Below are 18,056 nucleotides of genomic sequence, written 5' to 3'. Positions count from 1 at the left end.
TTAACCGACGAACACGTTACCCTAGCAGTTAGTGATGTTCCACTCTATAGTATACGGTCAAACACTGAGTGCAATGGATGTCAACGTTGAGATGATTTCCACTGCCGCATCACAACCAGTGCTGATAAAAAACATTAGGTTCTGCAGCGTGACGTCACAAATGAACTCAGTGTTAATTAGGTTCTGCAGCGTGACGTCACGAATGAACTCAGTGTTAATCGGCTGAACCTTTTTGACAGTTCAGTGGTACTGTTTACAAGCACTTAGTCGTTTTTTCGAAAAAAAATTCTAAAATTTCCGAATTTTAACTTGAAAATTGTCGAGGAACAGCGCGGTGAAAGGATGTTGCTCGTGGACAATGCAGAAGTGTGGTTTACATCTCACTGCAGTCTGAAAAATTATCGAGAAAATCTACCCAAGAAAAAAACGACTAAGTCCACGTAAACAGTACCACTGAACTGTCATCAGATTGAGGTTAACCCCGACGGTGCAAAACCTAATAGGCTGAACCTTTTTGACAGTTCAGTGGTACTGTTTACAAGCACTTAGTCGTTTTTTCGAAAAAACAAATTCTAAAATTTCAGAATTTTAACTTGAAAATTGTCGAGGAACAGCGCGATGAAAGGATGTTGCTCATGGACATTGTAGAAGTGTGGTTTGCATCTCACTGCAGTCTGAAAAATTATCGAGAAAATCCACCCAAGAAAAAATCGACTAAGTCCACGTAAACAGTACCACTGAACTGTCATCGGATTGAGGTTAACCCCGACGGTGCAAAACCTAATTCCTTCTACACTCAACTTAGCTGAAAATGAAGACAACCTTAACAGATAGACCAACTACCTGCACGGAGATGAAAAACTACCCAAAATTAAGTAGTTTTCCCTCAATTGGGTTCTTTAATTTTGATCAAGGCAACCTCTGCACGACGAATGAGAACGACTCAAATTTGAGTTTAGTTCACTCATAATCGCCAAAAGTGCAGGAACTCAGCGATGAGTTAATTTGCCTCATGTTTTCCCAGGCTTTTCCAGGATTTTCCAGGGAAAAATTCCTGAATTTGAGAAAAGTAAAGATTGGATTCACTAAGCCTATTGGTACTACTCCGAGACTGAATAAAGTTTTCGTCAATTTCCTCATTTTCCGGCAGATTTTTTAGGTTTTCCACAGGAAACCATGAGACAAATTTTACTCATAGCTGAGTTCCTGCACTTTTGGCGATTATGAATGAACTAAACTCAAATTTGAGTCGTTCTCATTTGCCGTGTGAGTATCGAAGTCAACATTTCGTTTTGTTCATTCGTGGCTGGTTGTTTATTATCGCCTGTGTTGTTGTTAGTATCAATATTCATTTTAATCTTGATGAGGATAAAATGCAAAATGAGTATTTTCATATTACACAAATATAGCGCTGTAGAACGTGTTGTGTTGGATTTATAAGCAGATTCATGGAAAATTATTTCCTCATGCTGAATTGATGATAATATTGAGGTTTTAGGCTCTGGAGTCGACAATATTCAAAATAATCATTTTGCCCAAAATTCATTCGCTTATTTTGCTTTTGAGGATCGCTACTGAGTTTAAAAATTTTGGGTTGGATAATCAAGCAATGGTGAATACCAACAAACGCGTATTCTTTGATGTATAATGAACTCATAAGTTCGTTTCGCTCGTACTTCACAGCGAAGATATTCAAAACAAACGCAATTAATCTACACTGTGTTGCAGCGCTACTCCTTGCGTGTGACGGTAAATGATGAAACAGATTGTCCATCTCGAGTGGTACATTCCCATCTTGTTGGAAATTCGCGCATATGTTTCTTGTACACAAAAAGGGTAGCAAACGGGATGTGGAAAATTATCGTGGAATTACGTCGTTGAGTGCAATCTCGAAGTTATTCGAGTTAGTTATTATGGAGCCTCTGCTGTAAATCGATAGAACTGTATCAAACACATCGTCGGTACATGAGCGAGTCGGCGATCATCTATTTTTGCCAGTGGTGGGGGGGAGGAGGGGGGAATACCCCTCACCATCCCTCTCCAACGGGGGAGTTTGGTAAAGAGAGATGATCAAACCGATTTGTACCTTCCTAAGAATGTTGTCCTTGATCGCTTTCTACTCTCTATATACAATTTTCACGCTGCCGTGCTCTAACGGAACTATCAACTCTGTACTTTCATATCCTCATCTATCGTATAAAAATTACAAGTCTGTTATTTGAAATTAGCATCTTCAACTATGAAAATCGTTGACTTCACGCAGAATTAATACAAAACATATAATTAAAGTAATTATTTACTGTCAAAAATTCCCCTTCGCGTCAATATATTGATGCGTGTGGGGTTCGCTCAACGAAAAGCATGGCAGAGAGGACTCAATCAGACGTCATATATACAGACTTGTGAGCTGCCTTCGATCTAAGAGGAAGAGGTGACAATTGGCTTCTTCCTCTTTTATTTCTATCACTATCTCTATCTTTATCGATCTCTATCGTTATCTATCCCTATCTTTATCTATCTCTATCTCTATCTTACGCACATGAAATCGGCAAATCAGGAGCTGGTTCACGTTTGACAGAAAAGTGGTTCATTTTCGCCCCAGTATTGTCACATCTTCTCTTAGCCTTCGATAAGCTAAACATGGGAGGGAGACATAGATAGTACACACGGCATTCATTTTATAGCTTTTCTTTGGAAATTTGAGCTATTGAAATCAAATCAAAATAAGCGTGACAATATTTCCTGTTTTACTTTGAGCGTGTAGTGCTTGTTTGACGTTGTTCAGTGTGCAGTGAGAAAATGTCCATTTCTGCTTTGTATTTTATCATGCCACCAAAGATTTTGGCAAAAGCCTTGGTTAATGGGATCTTCCAATATGGATACATATGGCATATTCAATGACTGGAGGAATCACAGTAGACTGCGCTTGAAAGCTGACGTGTTTGTCTTTTGCTGCGTATTTTTCGACAGCGAATTAAACATTTTTTGTTTTAAATTTGAAAATTTGTGTGCTGAAATTTAGTTTCAAGTGTTCATAATGTTATCATTTCTCGATAGATTTTTCGAAGGGACTTATCAGCTTTTGTAAACAATGCCTTTGATCGTCGATTTGCTGTAACTGGTAGCTCGCCCACGCATGCTAGCACTACCATCAGATAGGGGAAATTTTCCCCTACCTGCAGTGGTGTTAGTAAGTGTGTGTGAGCTACCAGATACGCCAAATCAACGATCAAATGCATTGTTTACAAAAACTGATACGTCCCTTTGAAAAAGTTATCGAGATTTAGTGATATATCATTCGGTGTAGGTTCTCATTGCCTCCCTGGAGCCCGATTCTTCGAGTTCGGATGGCACACTTTCGGCGTGTAGTTCTATTGAGAGATTCGTCACCGTGGGCGATTTTGAACCCGGTCCGGTTGGTGAATTAGCCCGGGAACGTGTTGTTAATGTGTCCGTCGCGAGTTTTGGTGGTGATTCCGTGAATCAGCAAGTATTCCACATGCAATAGTGCTCGGCTGCTGGTCTATCACCGGTTCCGGAGATTGCGAGCAATATGAAAGATGCCTCGCTGGATACGCCCAAGACTGGACGGGTGGTAGCTGGTGGCCGCGAACGGTTCCTGGGGAAAGCACTAAACGCAGACCACCTCCCAGATGACCATGGCAATGCAAGAAAATTGGCGTTCGTTGAAGGAAGTATTATGACAAAGGTGCATCACGAAATCAGTTGCAAAGCTTAGAGAAAATCAAAACTACGGAACGCATGGATTGGAGGATCAAGTGAACATGGTGAGACCAGCCCAAATACATTTTACAATTTAAAAAAATAAACTAAATATGTGCCTGGTTTGAAAATAATATTTTCGAACCTGGAAGCGTGTATGTAATACCAATATCCATTTGATAACGGTGATGCATACATGTGGGGCTTATTGTAAGTGAAAGTAACCTCGGAATGGGCGTGACTCTCCAGACCAGTGTTGACAAAATCAGAAATCAATTGATATTTTTCCGCTCTCATGCGCTCGCAATATCACGCGTGATATTGGAACAAAATATCATGCCTGATATTGATTTTACAAGCTCCTTTGATATTGCGAGACTATTCACAACGTTCAAAAATCAAGCTGAGATGACTCGACACAAAAATGATTCAATTGCACATCGTTTTCTTAGAAAGAGAAAGCATAGCTTGCTATTGAATCGGAATTCCCATTGAATAACATAGCTAGAAACGACAGTTTGCCAGAACTTACTTTACGCAAGATTTCAATACCGCCTTCTGTATTATTGTACAATTGTAAGAAAAGAATCGTCAAACTGCTTGGCTCTCAATGACCGGGACGGGACTTGACAATCGAGCTTCTCACTATTCTTAATTTTTTGGATGAATTCCCTTCTTGGGGCCTCCCTTAGCTCAGTCGGTAAAGGCGCAGCTACAAAGCAAGACCATGCTGGAAGTGGCTGGGTTCGATTCCCGGTCCAGTCTAGGAATTTTTCGGGTTGGAAAATTTCTCGACTTCCCTGGGCATAGAAGTATGATTGGACTTGCCACACAATTATACCAATGCAAAAATGGTACAGGCATCGAAAAGCTCTCAATTAATAACTGTGGAAGTGCATCTAGAACACTAAGTTGAGATCACGCAATAAGCTGATATGCGATATGCAATAAGCTTGAAATGCGAAGAAGAAGAAAAAGAATGAATTCTCTTCGGGAAATTGTGCGTGGTGTTTGACGGAGTAAACCAATGATGCCAGGAATGTTAATTTTTTTTTCTATTTTAATTTGGATTTTATTCGGAGTTTCTACCGCCGCTTAACAACTTGTACATCATTTTTGCTTAACACAATAAAAACAACCATAAACAAACAACAATATCTATCGCTTAAAACACGCAGTGCACTCAATTTTTCAAGTTTCCTTTCGCAAATATAAACAATTAACAACGCCATTGACGTCAACATTGTTTTCGGCATCACTGCCAGCCAGATTGATGCGATCCCTCTGTCCTTTTTATTCCACGATTGCTATTGTCAAATCGATCAATCAGAAACTGGCTCGGATTTGACAGCAAATTGGCTCGAAATCGCTACCCGATTGTCAAGTCCCGTCCCAGCCCCATGACAGTTCCTGACAGCTTGTGTCTGGCTCCTTTCGACGTTAATATTTTTCGAGTCTGGGTCTCCCTTCCAGAGCTAAACCATGCCATCTCGATTGCCAAGTTGCATATAGGCCTATTCTGTGCGGCGTGTGAGGTGAGGTGAAGTTAAAATTGTCACCTCGGGTGAGGTGACTCTCCATTTGATTTGCATGGAGAGTCACCTCATCCGAGGTGACAGTTGTCACTTCACTATCACTTCTCTATTACCTCACCTCACACGCCACGCAGAATAGGCCTAATAGACTTGGAGTAAGCGGCATCCTCTTGCGATGGTTTCGTTCATATCTCACTGATCGACAACTGATGGTTGCAATTGGTGACAACCGGTCCGATATATATCTAGCTACGTCAGGAATTCAAAGATAAAAGTTCCGAATTTTAATAGTGATGTAAACATTCATTCACGTAAACTTGTAGTTTATTTCACGCAACCGAGCAACTTGTAAACAATGTTGTTTACAACAATGGGATTTTGTGTACAATATTTGCTACATTGCATGAAATGTCTCAGAACTTTACATGATATATAATGTAAGCTTATGTGATATGTGACGCTCCATTTATGTGGGTGGTCAAGAAATGTGGTGTTTTTATGTCAATCGTGTTTCTAGAATTATATCTATGAAAGTCACTTCCTCTTTCATATTCGGTCACACAAATATCGAGGCAGCAGTCCGTTAACTACTTTAAAAATGAACACCATAGTCAAATATACAATCCTTTGCTTCACTGACAACCATTGTAAAGCGTCCAGCATCAAAGTTGAGGAAGTGAGTCGTTGGAATACCTGACCTGGTCACTCCTGTTATTTTTCGCTGTCATTCCAATTCAAGAGCTCGATGTGAGCAATTCAAGTTTGCTTTAATAAAACATTCTTTTGTTCGTTAAGTCTCGGCCTGTTCATTATTGCCCCGTCCTTACCACGTAGTTCCTTCAGAAATGAATAGTTTCGTGTCATTTTCCATACATTTACTCATACAAAAATTAATGGAAAATCGAGTCCACATCTGTCAAATTTGGGAGTGTTTTTACTTGCGTTCCCGTGAAGTTCAGTTTTTTTGGGAGGAAAACCGCTCATTTCCTGCCGTTTTCTAGATTTGTGTTAACCCGGATGTTCCCTTGATTGTGTTTTGACCAATTCTCGCAACGATCGACCGCTCCGTGTGCAGTTTTTACGGATGTGTGTTTAGCTAGCGATTTTATCGAAAGAGGGTGAGTGTGCGAAGTGGGGGAGCTAGAGGAACCCTACAAAAAATCCGCAAGAGGATCCGTTTTTACGACGATTTCATCAACGGGGACAAATGCCACAGCTGGACCGGGACAGTGAAGGCAACAACAAAATGACGATGAATGACGACGGGAATGTCTCGGCCAACAACAATTCACTTTCGACAAATGCAACAACAAATTGAACTAACGGAGGAGGAGAAGGATGAACAGCAGCAGCAGCAGTCATTGGAGCTGGCGTTAACAACAATGGCAGTATACTGAACAATCTGGATAGAAGGCCGGCGAACAACAACGGTAGCAATGGAACATTCCGAAATCGAACGAGATCGAAACGCTCCCCCAACTGAAGGACGCCCCGCCGAATGAAAGAGAAGAGCTGTTCGTTCAAAATCTCCGCCAGTGTAGTGTATTGTTTGATTTTTCCGAATCACTGAACGACCTGAAGAACAAGGAAATTAAACGTTGCGCTCTGCAGGAAATGGTCGAGTACCTGAGCACCCAACAGCAGGTGATTACGGAACCAATCTATCCGGAAGTTGTTCAAATGGTTGCGGTAAACCTTTTCCGGACCTTGCCGCTTTCGTCCAATCCGAACGGTGCTGAATTCGACCCGGAAGAGGATGAACCTACGCTAGAAGCTAGCTGGCCCCATCTCCAGTTTGTGTATGAACTTTTTTCGAGAGCGCTCGGTGGAACAGCGACTTTGGACGTGAGCCTCGTCCCAGATTACCATGGCAATTTATTTCAATTCAATGAAACTGACCAAAAAAGGCGGAATCATATTAGAACCAATCAAGGACGATCTACGGAAGGAAATTGCCGGTGAAGCACGGAATGAAATACGAACCGTTAGAGAAAAAGTCCAAGGGATTCCAAAAGAAGTAATCAACGACGGCGGAAAAGCAGAATATGGTGAGAGCTTTCCAATTATTAAAAAAAAATATATATCAAAATTAAACTAAATACATGCCAGGTTTGAAAAAAAATATATTTTCGAACCTGTAAGCATGTATGTACACAGCAAAAAAATAATTTTGATATCACATCAAAGTGGATGCACTACAGTCATGTCGAAAATTTCATGTAATTTTTATGACCACATAAATAAACAAATGCAGTAAAAGCAGCGTAAAGTCAGTTCATGCATTGTATTAATGATAATTTTGTCCTTTTTAGCAAGTAATATTACATCATATTTTCGACATGATTGTAGTGCATCCACTTTGACGTGATATCAAAATTATTTTTTTGCTGTGTAAGACCAATATCCATTTGATATCGGTGATGCATACATGCGAGGCTTATTGTAAGTGAAAGTAACCTCGGAATGGGCGTGACTCTCGAGACATTCTGAAATGGGTTGCTGGATCTGCAATAGAGCTATCACCTTCTAACTCCCGGACTAAAGCTGTCTACAATGACCATAAATGCGACATTGTAAAGAGAGTTCTTCCATAATAACACTGCCGGCCAGTGGGGGTTAGATTGAACACACACACACACACACAGCATCAAAGTTGAGGAAGTGAATCTATTACAATCTCAATATCAAACGCATTATTTTATTCTACAAGCGCTGTAACCTCGATATTTGTGTTTCATTGGCATTTGAGGCGATAAATTAATTAATTAATTGTTTCATTGCCAGAAATAAAATGGAAGGACAAAAATCTAGATGAGGTCTAGGTCAAATCTAAATTATCTTCTGGAAGCGTGAAATCTGTTGTTAACCGATGGAAGTTTTGAGATTTCGTTTTCACTAAATACCTTTGTGTGTTTTCTTTTATTTCAATTTCAGATCCTCCCGAGATATCCGTCGAAAATCCGATTGTGTACTCTGGCGAAAGTCAGGAAGCCATGCTAGTATGCATCGTACACGGGGAATCGCAACCGGAAGTAAGTATTCTGTCACAGACTAGCATCGAACCATGTCCCATGCAATCCTTATGGGCAGTGGTACATTTATGCGAATAATTTAAACACCAAAACCTAGGGCATATTTTGAACCACTTAACACACGCAGGGCCTTCGGTAAAGGCGCAGCTACAAAGCAAGACTATGCTGGAGGTGGCTGGGTTCAATTGTCAGTCAGGTCTAGGAATTTTCGGGTTGAAAAATTTCTCGACAATTATATTGATACAATTATATTGATGCAAAAATGATACAGGCATCGAAAGCTCTCAATTAATAACTGTGGAAGTGTGTTTAGAACACTACTAACAGAAGATTATACAAATTTAACAATAGTATAATGCTGCAAAAGATGAGCTCCATGCTTTAATTCAAGAGCAACCTGTGCCAAATGTAAACGATGACTACAAACGTCGATTTCTTGTGGAATATGAACCATTCTGGTAGAAAAAAAACAGTAGTATCTGATATGATTACGTGGCTTTGTTGTGGATCGTTACAAATCAACGTTTAAAGTAATGTTGTTTTACAATAATGGTTGTTCGGGATGTTTACTAGAGATTTTTACGCGATATCTCTCTCATCTAATATCATAAATTCACGTCGTTGAAGCGACTGAGCCCATTCCAACCGGGCTACGATTAAGTCGACTGTTTACAAATTATCACCTCTCATGCGATAAAATTCAAATTTATACATCATTCTCCTTCCATCTTTCCCTCATCAGGTGGTGTGGCACAAGGACACCATGCAGATCGACCAAACCGAACGGCACGTGATAGAAAGCCGCGGTGCCCGGCACACGCTCATCATCCGGAAGGTGCACTCGCAGGACTTTGGCAACTACAGCTGCATAGCGGACAATCAGCTGGGCAAGACGCGGAAAACGGTCACCCTGACCGGTAAACCCAAGGCGGCCGTCTTCCGCTCGATGCCCAACAGCCAGTGGAAGGATCGGTACAACATCTCCTGGATCGTGGATTCCCATTCGCCGATAGAGGAGTACAAACTGTACTACCGGTTGGTGGACGGAGACGTTCTCCAGGCGCACGACGGCATCTTCATGGACGAACGGAAGTCTCATCATCCGTACTTGGGCGGAAATGTGAGTATCGTTTCGTTTTTTATCGTTTCACATGTCGAATAAATCCAACCAATTTGTCAAATCCTAATTAACGAACAAGGATTTGCCGGAGAAAAAGCCCCTATTGTCATACGTTGGTGAGCAGCTATTCCGAGCATCACTCGATTCCACAAATTACCCTTCTGGATTCGACATTAAAAACCGTTGGAATGAAGGATGACATCGTACCGAGCAAGTCGTTCTCGTGCCAAGCTCCGAGGTCTCTTGTCCGACCAAACGGTGCACGGCAAAGCTTCTAGTTCTTGTCTGTGTCACCCACCGTCCAATGCACCGACATGTGAAACGTAATTTCCTTAATCCAGAAAAACCTGGCCTGTCATAATAACGCAAAATTAATTCAATCTCTTCTCTACTACCTCTGTTTTTTGCTCCCATGCTAACTCTCTCACAATGTGCATGCCGAACGAAACCGGCACTATTCTACGACCACCTGCCTCAACCACCCACGCAATACTCGGGCTCGTTATGACCGCACAACGAACATTACACGTTCCCATGGTCGATCCCTGTGTCGCTCATCGTGCCAACGATGACGATGATGACGTTGGACCCGGACCCGGGGACGGGGAGCAGATGCTGGACTACGACCGGAAGATAGCCGCGTTCGAGCCTTACTCGTACAACAACGCGTACAACGGCCACGGCATGCACCGGGGCACGAGATGGTCCAAGACGGACTGGCGGGACGTGGTGCTACCGGCCTTTCCCTACTCGCACCACTACACCCAAGGTATGAGCTACCTGCTGCGTGGTCTTGATCCGGATCAGCAGTACGAGGCCCGAGTGCAATCGAGGTAATTATCGATGGGGCAGGCGGGAGGGAAGCGAATGGGAAATGGGGTAGGATGGATCAACTTGTTATACGTGGGGAGTTAAGTTGGAAGAAGATATGGGATTGATTTTTTATTGTATTTTCAACTGTTGGATGGGTCTACCGGTTTGAAAGGGTGACCAGATGGATGAGTTTTTGGTGTACAGAAAGATCTGCAGCAAATTATTTGGATATGGACGGTGAGATTAATTAGGGTTTAGGAGATAAATATATCAATAGCATCTTTGTGCTCCTTTCCCTTGATCCCTTTCCTACCTGTTAATGAATTGCAGCCCGTAACCTCGAGTAAGCTACGAGTATTCTGACCCCTCTTGTACTAACTCTAGGGCTAAGAAACATTGCACAATGGTCCCAAAGCCGTATTTAGGAAGACACAAATATTTACTCCCAAACCAACACTTTTAGGAATATGGTATCTTCGGGAAAGTTTCTTTATATTTAAGGCTGCTCTTTTTATGTTTGTGAAATAAGGGTGGTTCATAGAAGTGGGGAATTGAAAATACAAACTTTGTTGTTATTTGAGATCGACCAATGTAATTTTCTAAAAAGTTATTGAACATTCAATTTGAAGCAACTTTGCTGAAGACATTTAAAAAAAATCCTAAATCATCACCACTAAGCTTCCGTTTTTCTGTCATCATGCAAAGTTAATAAACGGAATAATACCTATGCAACACGCGCTAGACAAACGCTTACTGACTACGACAAATCAAGCTGAACATTGCATTAGGCCCTAAGTAACATTGATCGATTCTATTCGTCGACTCTCTCTTTAGTTAATAACTTGAGCACATAACCGTTTCTTGTTGTGTTTCTCGTAGTAGATACTAGATAAAAGCACAAACGAAGTGACAGACGGAGCGGCTCGAAAACTTTAGTGACGAAACTGCTATTGCAATTTTTCAGTGTACCACATGACAACACTACTTCTGGATTGTACTAGCATTTTCACCAAATGTACTGAGTGATGTGAGGGTGAGTGTTAGTGTTTACGATACAATTCAAAATTCACTTAGCTTTCTTATCGTTTGCTCGTTTCCTGGTTCATCGTCTACATGCTCATCTCATGGTTTACACTTCTTCTCGATAAATTTCTTCTTTACTTCTTCTATATATATATTCACCATCTTCATTCTTCATGATCTTCCATATATCTTTTCCACATTATTTTTCGATTTCTCCGTTCCTTCCTTGCGCTTCATTTTTATCTTCATTCATCTTCATCTTGATACTTATTCATGTCTTCTGTAGTACTTTCGTTTTCTGCTTCATCTTCATCCTTTTTCACTCCATCTTCTTCGATTTCCATTCAGCATCTTCTTCATGAACTCATTTGCTTCCAACATTCATCGATAACATTCTTCCGCTGCATCTTCTTCCATTTCTTGTCTGACATCTTCTTCCATTCCTCCGTCAGCTTCACATCTGTCAATTGTGCCCAACGTGCTTCCCATAGCTGACGAAAGACTTGGTTCATGTTCTTGATGGAATCAATCCTTGGTACGGCGACGTTGATTGGTGGACTGTTTCGTGCTTCACTGGCTAGACGGTCTGCTTCTTCGTTACCACGAATTCCGGCATGACCAGGGATCCAACAAAGGTGGATCGGCCGTCCATGTAGTAAGCGCTCGATTTCCTGGATGGACGGGTGCTGCGATCTACCACTCTCTATGGCCGAAAGACAGCTGGCCGAATCAGACAGAATTATAACACATTCGGTTGATGCTCTTGCAGTGATTACGGCCGACTTGATTGCAAAGGCCTCCGCCGAAAACACGCTACATTGTGACGGAAGACCTATTACTTGCTGAATACTGCTACTAAATACACCTGCTCCAACTATGTTCTTGCATTTAGAACCATCCATATAAATAGCCAAAGCACGATTAGACCGGTTAGCCAGCAACTCCTGCACGATGGGACGCACTGTATTCGGGGAATCCCCAGCTTTCACCTGCCGTTTCACATCCCAAACAATATGTGGCTTGGGTTCATACCATTCTCGGTTGGAGAGACGTGTCCGTACAACGATGTTTGGAAGCTCTACATCAATCGTCGCCAGGCGATCGAACGGTCATTCCACAACTAGAAGATCGATATTTCTGGAATCCTTCTCCATCAAACGAATTGCAGCACGAATTATGGCTTGCATAACCATTAAATCGAACGGCAAAGTGCCTGCTTCAGCCATAATTGCTGGAATCGGACTGGTGACGTTCGCCCCTGAGACGAACCGAACCATCCGGTTGTAGATGGGTGCAAGAGTCTGCACCACCGAATCCTTCGCTCTACTGACGAGCCCGATACCGTAGATAAGTCGCGACGTGACGATTGCTGATCCGATACACAACAGAGAATCGCGTTGCCCTCGCGGAAGTTTAGCCCAGATCATCTTCAAGATCCGCAGTCTAAAGTGGCACGTATTTTTGACTACCTTGCAATGGTGTTTGAAGGACAGCGACCGGTCAAGGTTGACGCCAACAACTTTCAGTTGATTCGTCCTCGGTACAGCTGTACGGTCCATTAATATATCGTTGCTGGGTTCTCGACGGGCGTTGGGACTGCCGTAGAAATTTTTTGATTTTGTCGCGGAAATTGTGAAGCCGACGCTTTTCGCCCATTTGTCGACAGCTTTCACTGCAGCCTGTAGATCTCTATTCAGACGACGCTCCTTACTCCTTCGTACCACCAGCAAAATATCGTCCGCATAGAGAAGCACGGCAACAGTATGCGGCACCACTCTGAAAATCGGCTGCATCGCTATAAAGAATAACGTGACATACAACACTGACCCTTGGGGGACTCCGTTCTCCAATGGCATTTCACCAGATATATGTTCTTCCACGTTCACCCGGAAAGATCTGTCGGTGAGGAAACTGTGCAGTACGTTGAACATGCGCCCACCCAAAGTGCGCAAGATACCGTACCGCCAAGTGGTATCGTACGCTTTCGACAGATCAAGCGATGCAATCAAGCAGTGTTCGTCCCGATTTGGCAATGACCTATCCAACTCTGCCAAGTATGTATCGACGCCTCTCCCAGCTCTAAAGGCGTGCTGCCTCTTATCCAGTCGTCCATTCGACTCCAACTCAGTCGTCAATCTGCGCTCCACGATACGTTCGAACACCTTTGCGATGCAGTTGGTCAAAGTGATAGGTCGCAAAGCAGCAGGTCCAGATTCAGACCAGTTTGGCTTCGGAATCGGCACTATTATTCCGGTTCGCCAGCTGATAGGGTAAACGCCACTACGCCAGATTCTGTTTAGAAGCTTCAACAGCACGATTTTGACGGATACAGGCAGACGTCGGATCATCGGATACCCTACCGAGTCAGGACCTGTAGAGACACTACGTCCTTTGTCGAGTGCCCACAGAAGCTCATCCAGGGTGAAGTCCGCGTTATATATGTCGTCGTTGTCCGGAAGAAAATCCACGCGATCCCGTTCCGCTCTTTCCTTCGCTGTTTGAAACAGTTGAGGATAGCTTGAGGTCGCCGATCTCTCACAGTAGTGCTCGGCCAGTTCTTCTGCTACTTCTTCTGCCTTCTCCGTGTAGCCATCGGGTCGCTTGATAACCACCTTGCTGATTTGTCGTTTGCCTCTAAGGGTGTTTATCGTCCGCCACATGTCTGCCGTTGTGCTGCCAGGTGATATTTTTCGGACAAAGCCCTCCCACGAATGTTCCTTAGCTTCCTTCACTACCTTCTTAGCCGCTGCCTTCGCTTCCTGGAACTGCTTCAAAACATCCGCTGTGTCCGATCCTGCTGTTCTGCTGCGCTTCAGTGCTCTCAGAAGTTTTCGACGTCGCTTAATCGCTGTTTTTACTTCCGGGCACCATCACGGTACCGATTTGGTACCAATTCGTCCTGATGTTCGAGGAATGCTAGCGGTTGCTGCTGATAAAATCCGATTGACGAACTCATCAACCCCAAATCTCGTCATCCGGTTTGATGCTGCTGGAGGTCAGTTGTTCGAACGATGTTCAATCTACTTGGTCGTAGAGCCATCTTCTCCGTTTCGTGGCGATCTGTGAGCATTCAGGTGAAGATACGGTGAGATCGAGAGATCTATGGCAGAAGATGCACCATTTGCTGGATCCACTCGCGTGTGTGATCCGTCATTCAGGATTATCAGCTGCTCCGTCAATGTCTTTTCAGCGATGTAGCGGCCAAGCGCATTCGATGCCGTAGAACCCCACTCACTCTGAACACACCCACACACTGTTTACACAAAAACCAATTCAACTGACATGAATGCATCCGCAGGATGTAAAATGTCAATAATAAAGAACAACAACAACAACAACTAAATGTACTATTATGGTTTGGTTCTATCTCTTTCACTCTACTCATAACTGAATATCATAAAAAAAAAGACAAAATGATACACTCTTTGCACACTATCAAAGATCATTGCACACAAAATCAACTTTGTTCAAATCAAAAAAAATACTAGCCCATCTGGTGGCACAAGCTTCTAAGAAAATTCTTTTACAGCGAACCACATTATTTCAATAGATTTCTTAGCCAGTTAGTCGTCTGTCACTTCGTTTGTCATAAACACTTCTTTTATCGATCTGTGTGCTGAAAATACCTGGGAAAGTCTTTATTCGGCCGTGGGCATACAAAGAGAAAGTCGACGGAAATAATCTGTCAATGTTACTTAGAACCTAATGCAATGTTCAGCTGGAAATGATTTCGAAAATCCAAGACCTCGAATCGTAAGTGCACCCAACACGACAGAAGCTTCGTCTATATTTCCATTATAATTCATGTCAATATTATCAACAATATGTTCGGGTGGTCATCAATACAGAGCAATCGTGTGGCCTGTTCATTGGCATCTTTTGTCAAGGTGTTGTGATTTGACTCTGAATATGCCAGCAGCCACAAAAATGTTAGTGAGGAGCGGCTCTGTATTGATGACCCCCCGAACATATGATTGATAATATTGACATGAAAATATTGATTGTAATATGACGAATCGTGTACGTGTATAAGAAATGCTCCTCGTGTTTATTAGCGAAATTCACATCAAAGATTGATTAATTGTGTAGGAAATCAGTTTGGCACGGTATTTGTGACCAGCATACACCTTCCGGTCGTATGAAACAGGTCAAAAACTGTCCAAATCCGTAGATAAAAATTTTTGGTTTTGAATTTCTGCATAGCAAAATAGTGAACTTTTCGTGAACATTAACGGCAAAGAACTCACCAACACTGGGAGACCGTGAGTTCCTGCCCACCTGTCATCTCCCATCTCGGTTCTTCTCCGTCTCTCTCTCTCTCTCTCTCTCTCTCTCTCTCTCTCTTCGCTTTACGTGCACACGATAGGGAATGCTCCTGCTCTCCGTTTGAGTGTTCGTGCACAGCGAACAACGAAAGTTTTCTCCGCGTGCATCGTGTTTTCTTCTCAGCATGTGGGTCAACACATACACTTTCTAGGTACACGTGCGAGGAGAAGCCTAGCCTATCAGGATAACCCTTTAAGTTTATTAGGGACAAACAAATATTTGAAATAGTGACAGAATCAAAATTTAAAAAAATTCAAAGATTTCGTTTTCGAGTTTTTTTATTTATTCACCGGGGGGATGTTTCACAGAGTCTTAAACTATGTTAGTCATTGATCAAGTTTCCACTTCCTGTAATTACGGCCTCCACACGCTTCTGGCATGCACGGTAGGTTCTAATAATGTAGTCTGGATTCATTTCTCTCCAGGTACGGGTCAATGTTTGTCTGCGGCTTGCTGTACTCGCGTGGCGCTTAGAACAGGCCTTGGCCTTCATGACTCGCCATATTGAGTAATCCAGCGAATTGGGCCTGAATGGCCGCCACATATCCTTCGCCCAGAACGGAAGATGTTCCTGCAACCACTTCTGAGTGGCGGTTCGAGGTGTGGCACGGAGCCCCATCTTGTTGAAATACAACATTTGGCTTCGGACCGCACTGTTCATTGATCCACGGAACAACATACTTACTTAAAATCCCGATGTAGACCTCCGTGTTGACCTTGTCGCCTTCTGGAATGAACACCGGGTCAATTTTTTTGCCATCGGAAGCCACCAATCCAAACACCATAACGCTAGCAAGATGCTTGGTCAGATACACGTTCTCGTGCTCGTCGGCCACGTCTTTTACCGGAAGAGAACTAATATACCGGTCGGTTCTGGAATTTGATACGGGATCGACGGTAAACATGCTCTCGTCGGTGAACAGGATTACCGGATTTTTTCGCTTAAGGAAGTTCAAGATTTCCTTGCATCGTTCGACTCGTAGCTCCCGGATGCGGTTGGTAATCATGTGAGTTTTTTTTCCTTGCCCTCGACTTCGCCCCATAATCTTCCTTTACGATCTTCCATGCCGTAAAGTCACTGATCCCGCGTTCCTTTGCCATTTTCCTTATTGAACGCACTGGATTCACCCGAATCTTCCTTTTGATAGCAGCGATAACCCTCGGAACCCGAGCTGACCTCGGACGACCTATGGCCACCTTCGCGGATAGTTGTCCTTTCTTTTCTCGATCAGAAACCCTTTTGACGGTCCACAGGGGTCTTTTTGAGACATTTGCGCGTGGGACAAATCACGAATACGCTGCCACTTCGTCATGGTGCCACTGTCAAACTAACTAAATCGTTTTCTTTTATACATAGCCTACTACAGTATGAGCTACATACCTTTTTGACGTTTAATCAACTTTCTCTATATAGCACACATGGATGAATGCACGGTTTGTTTTCCCACTAATCTGTTTCCCACTTGCTCGCACTCGTTCGCTCGTACAGTAGTGTGCATCGATTAAACGTCAAAAAGCTCTATAGGTTACGTGCATGCAAAGAAAACCAAGACATTGTATGCACAGATGAAACATGAACCTTATTTGTACGATGGTGCAAACATTATCACGCATACGGTATTTGAAACACTTCACGCCGCCGGTGGTGTAGTAGTAAGCGTGATTACCTCTCACCCCAGCAGGCCTGGGTTCAATCCTAGTCGGTGGCACCGGGATGTTCTGAGACATAACATCTCTGATCTCACTCGATAGGTAGGGTCCAGGTGTGGGAGCTACCTCCCTGGCGTCAAGGAAAAAAGTTCACCAGGCCCAACACCTCTATATAAATAGTTTTTCTTATTTTTCCTTTCGAATCTCATTTATTTTCTAAAAATACCTCGGTTCCGGTATTTTACCGATATAACCGGTACTGAATCTCTAGGTACCGAAATACCGGTACTCGCAAAAAAGGTTCGGTACTGATAACCATAGTCAAAACAAAGCGGGCCTATACTGGTATTTATTTTGAAAGACCTTATAATTTTTCATCTGGCAACCCTGTCCAGCTTGGTTTCATTTTGTGTCTACTCATTCTCTTTAATCTTCCATGGCTCACAAAAAGGCTGTGCTGCAAGATTTCCGGATCCGATTCTCATTCAGGAAAACAAAAAAAAAACACACACACAAGAGATGATGACCACAATCCGTAATCATCCATCGGGATTGCACGATGATGGTGGTTGGCTGTTATCCTGCTCCTGTTCATGTTCGCCGCCAGATGATTCATGTACACATACGTCCAGTTCTGTTTTGAACATTAGGGTGGTTAAAATGACCCTTTTCAGTTTAAATATTACATGTCTGATCGTCATCGCGGTAATTGAGCCCACTTTTACTCAAAGAATGCGAAAGGTTCAAGGTAAACCGGTCGATTCTTTTCGTCATTGTTCTCTTTGAATCACCACGAGTTTGTAATTAAAATTCCGGATATTTTCGACGCAATGT

General features: G+C 42.8%; 1 protein-coding gene across 1 annotated transcript in view; it reads left to right on the top strand.

Annotated features, from left to right (window-relative positions):
• LOC135705449 (hemicentin-1) overlaps nt 1–18,056 on the top strand; it is a 599,061-nt gene that overhangs the window by 562,162 nt on the left and 18,843 nt on the right. The window contains exons 8-10 of the mRNA XM_065227201.1: nt 8,193–8,290; nt 9,033–9,410; nt 10,023–10,243. Of these exons, the coding sequence (XP_065083273.1) occupies nt 8,193–8,290; nt 9,033–9,410; nt 10,023–10,243 (697 nt within the window). The remainder of the gene's footprint in view (nt 1–8,192; nt 8,291–9,032; nt 9,411–10,022; nt 10,244–18,056) is intronic.

The sequence above is a fragment of the Ochlerotatus camptorhynchus genome, unplaced genomic scaffold, assembly GCF_037179485.1.
Source record: "Ochlerotatus camptorhynchus isolate MF236.1 unplaced genomic scaffold, CSIRO-AGI_Acam_v1.1 ptg000267l, whole genome shotgun sequence".
Taxonomy (NCBI): domain Eukaryota; kingdom Metazoa; phylum Arthropoda; class Insecta; order Diptera; family Culicidae; genus Ochlerotatus; species Ochlerotatus camptorhynchus.
This window is presented reverse-complemented; position numbering and strand designations above follow the sequence as displayed.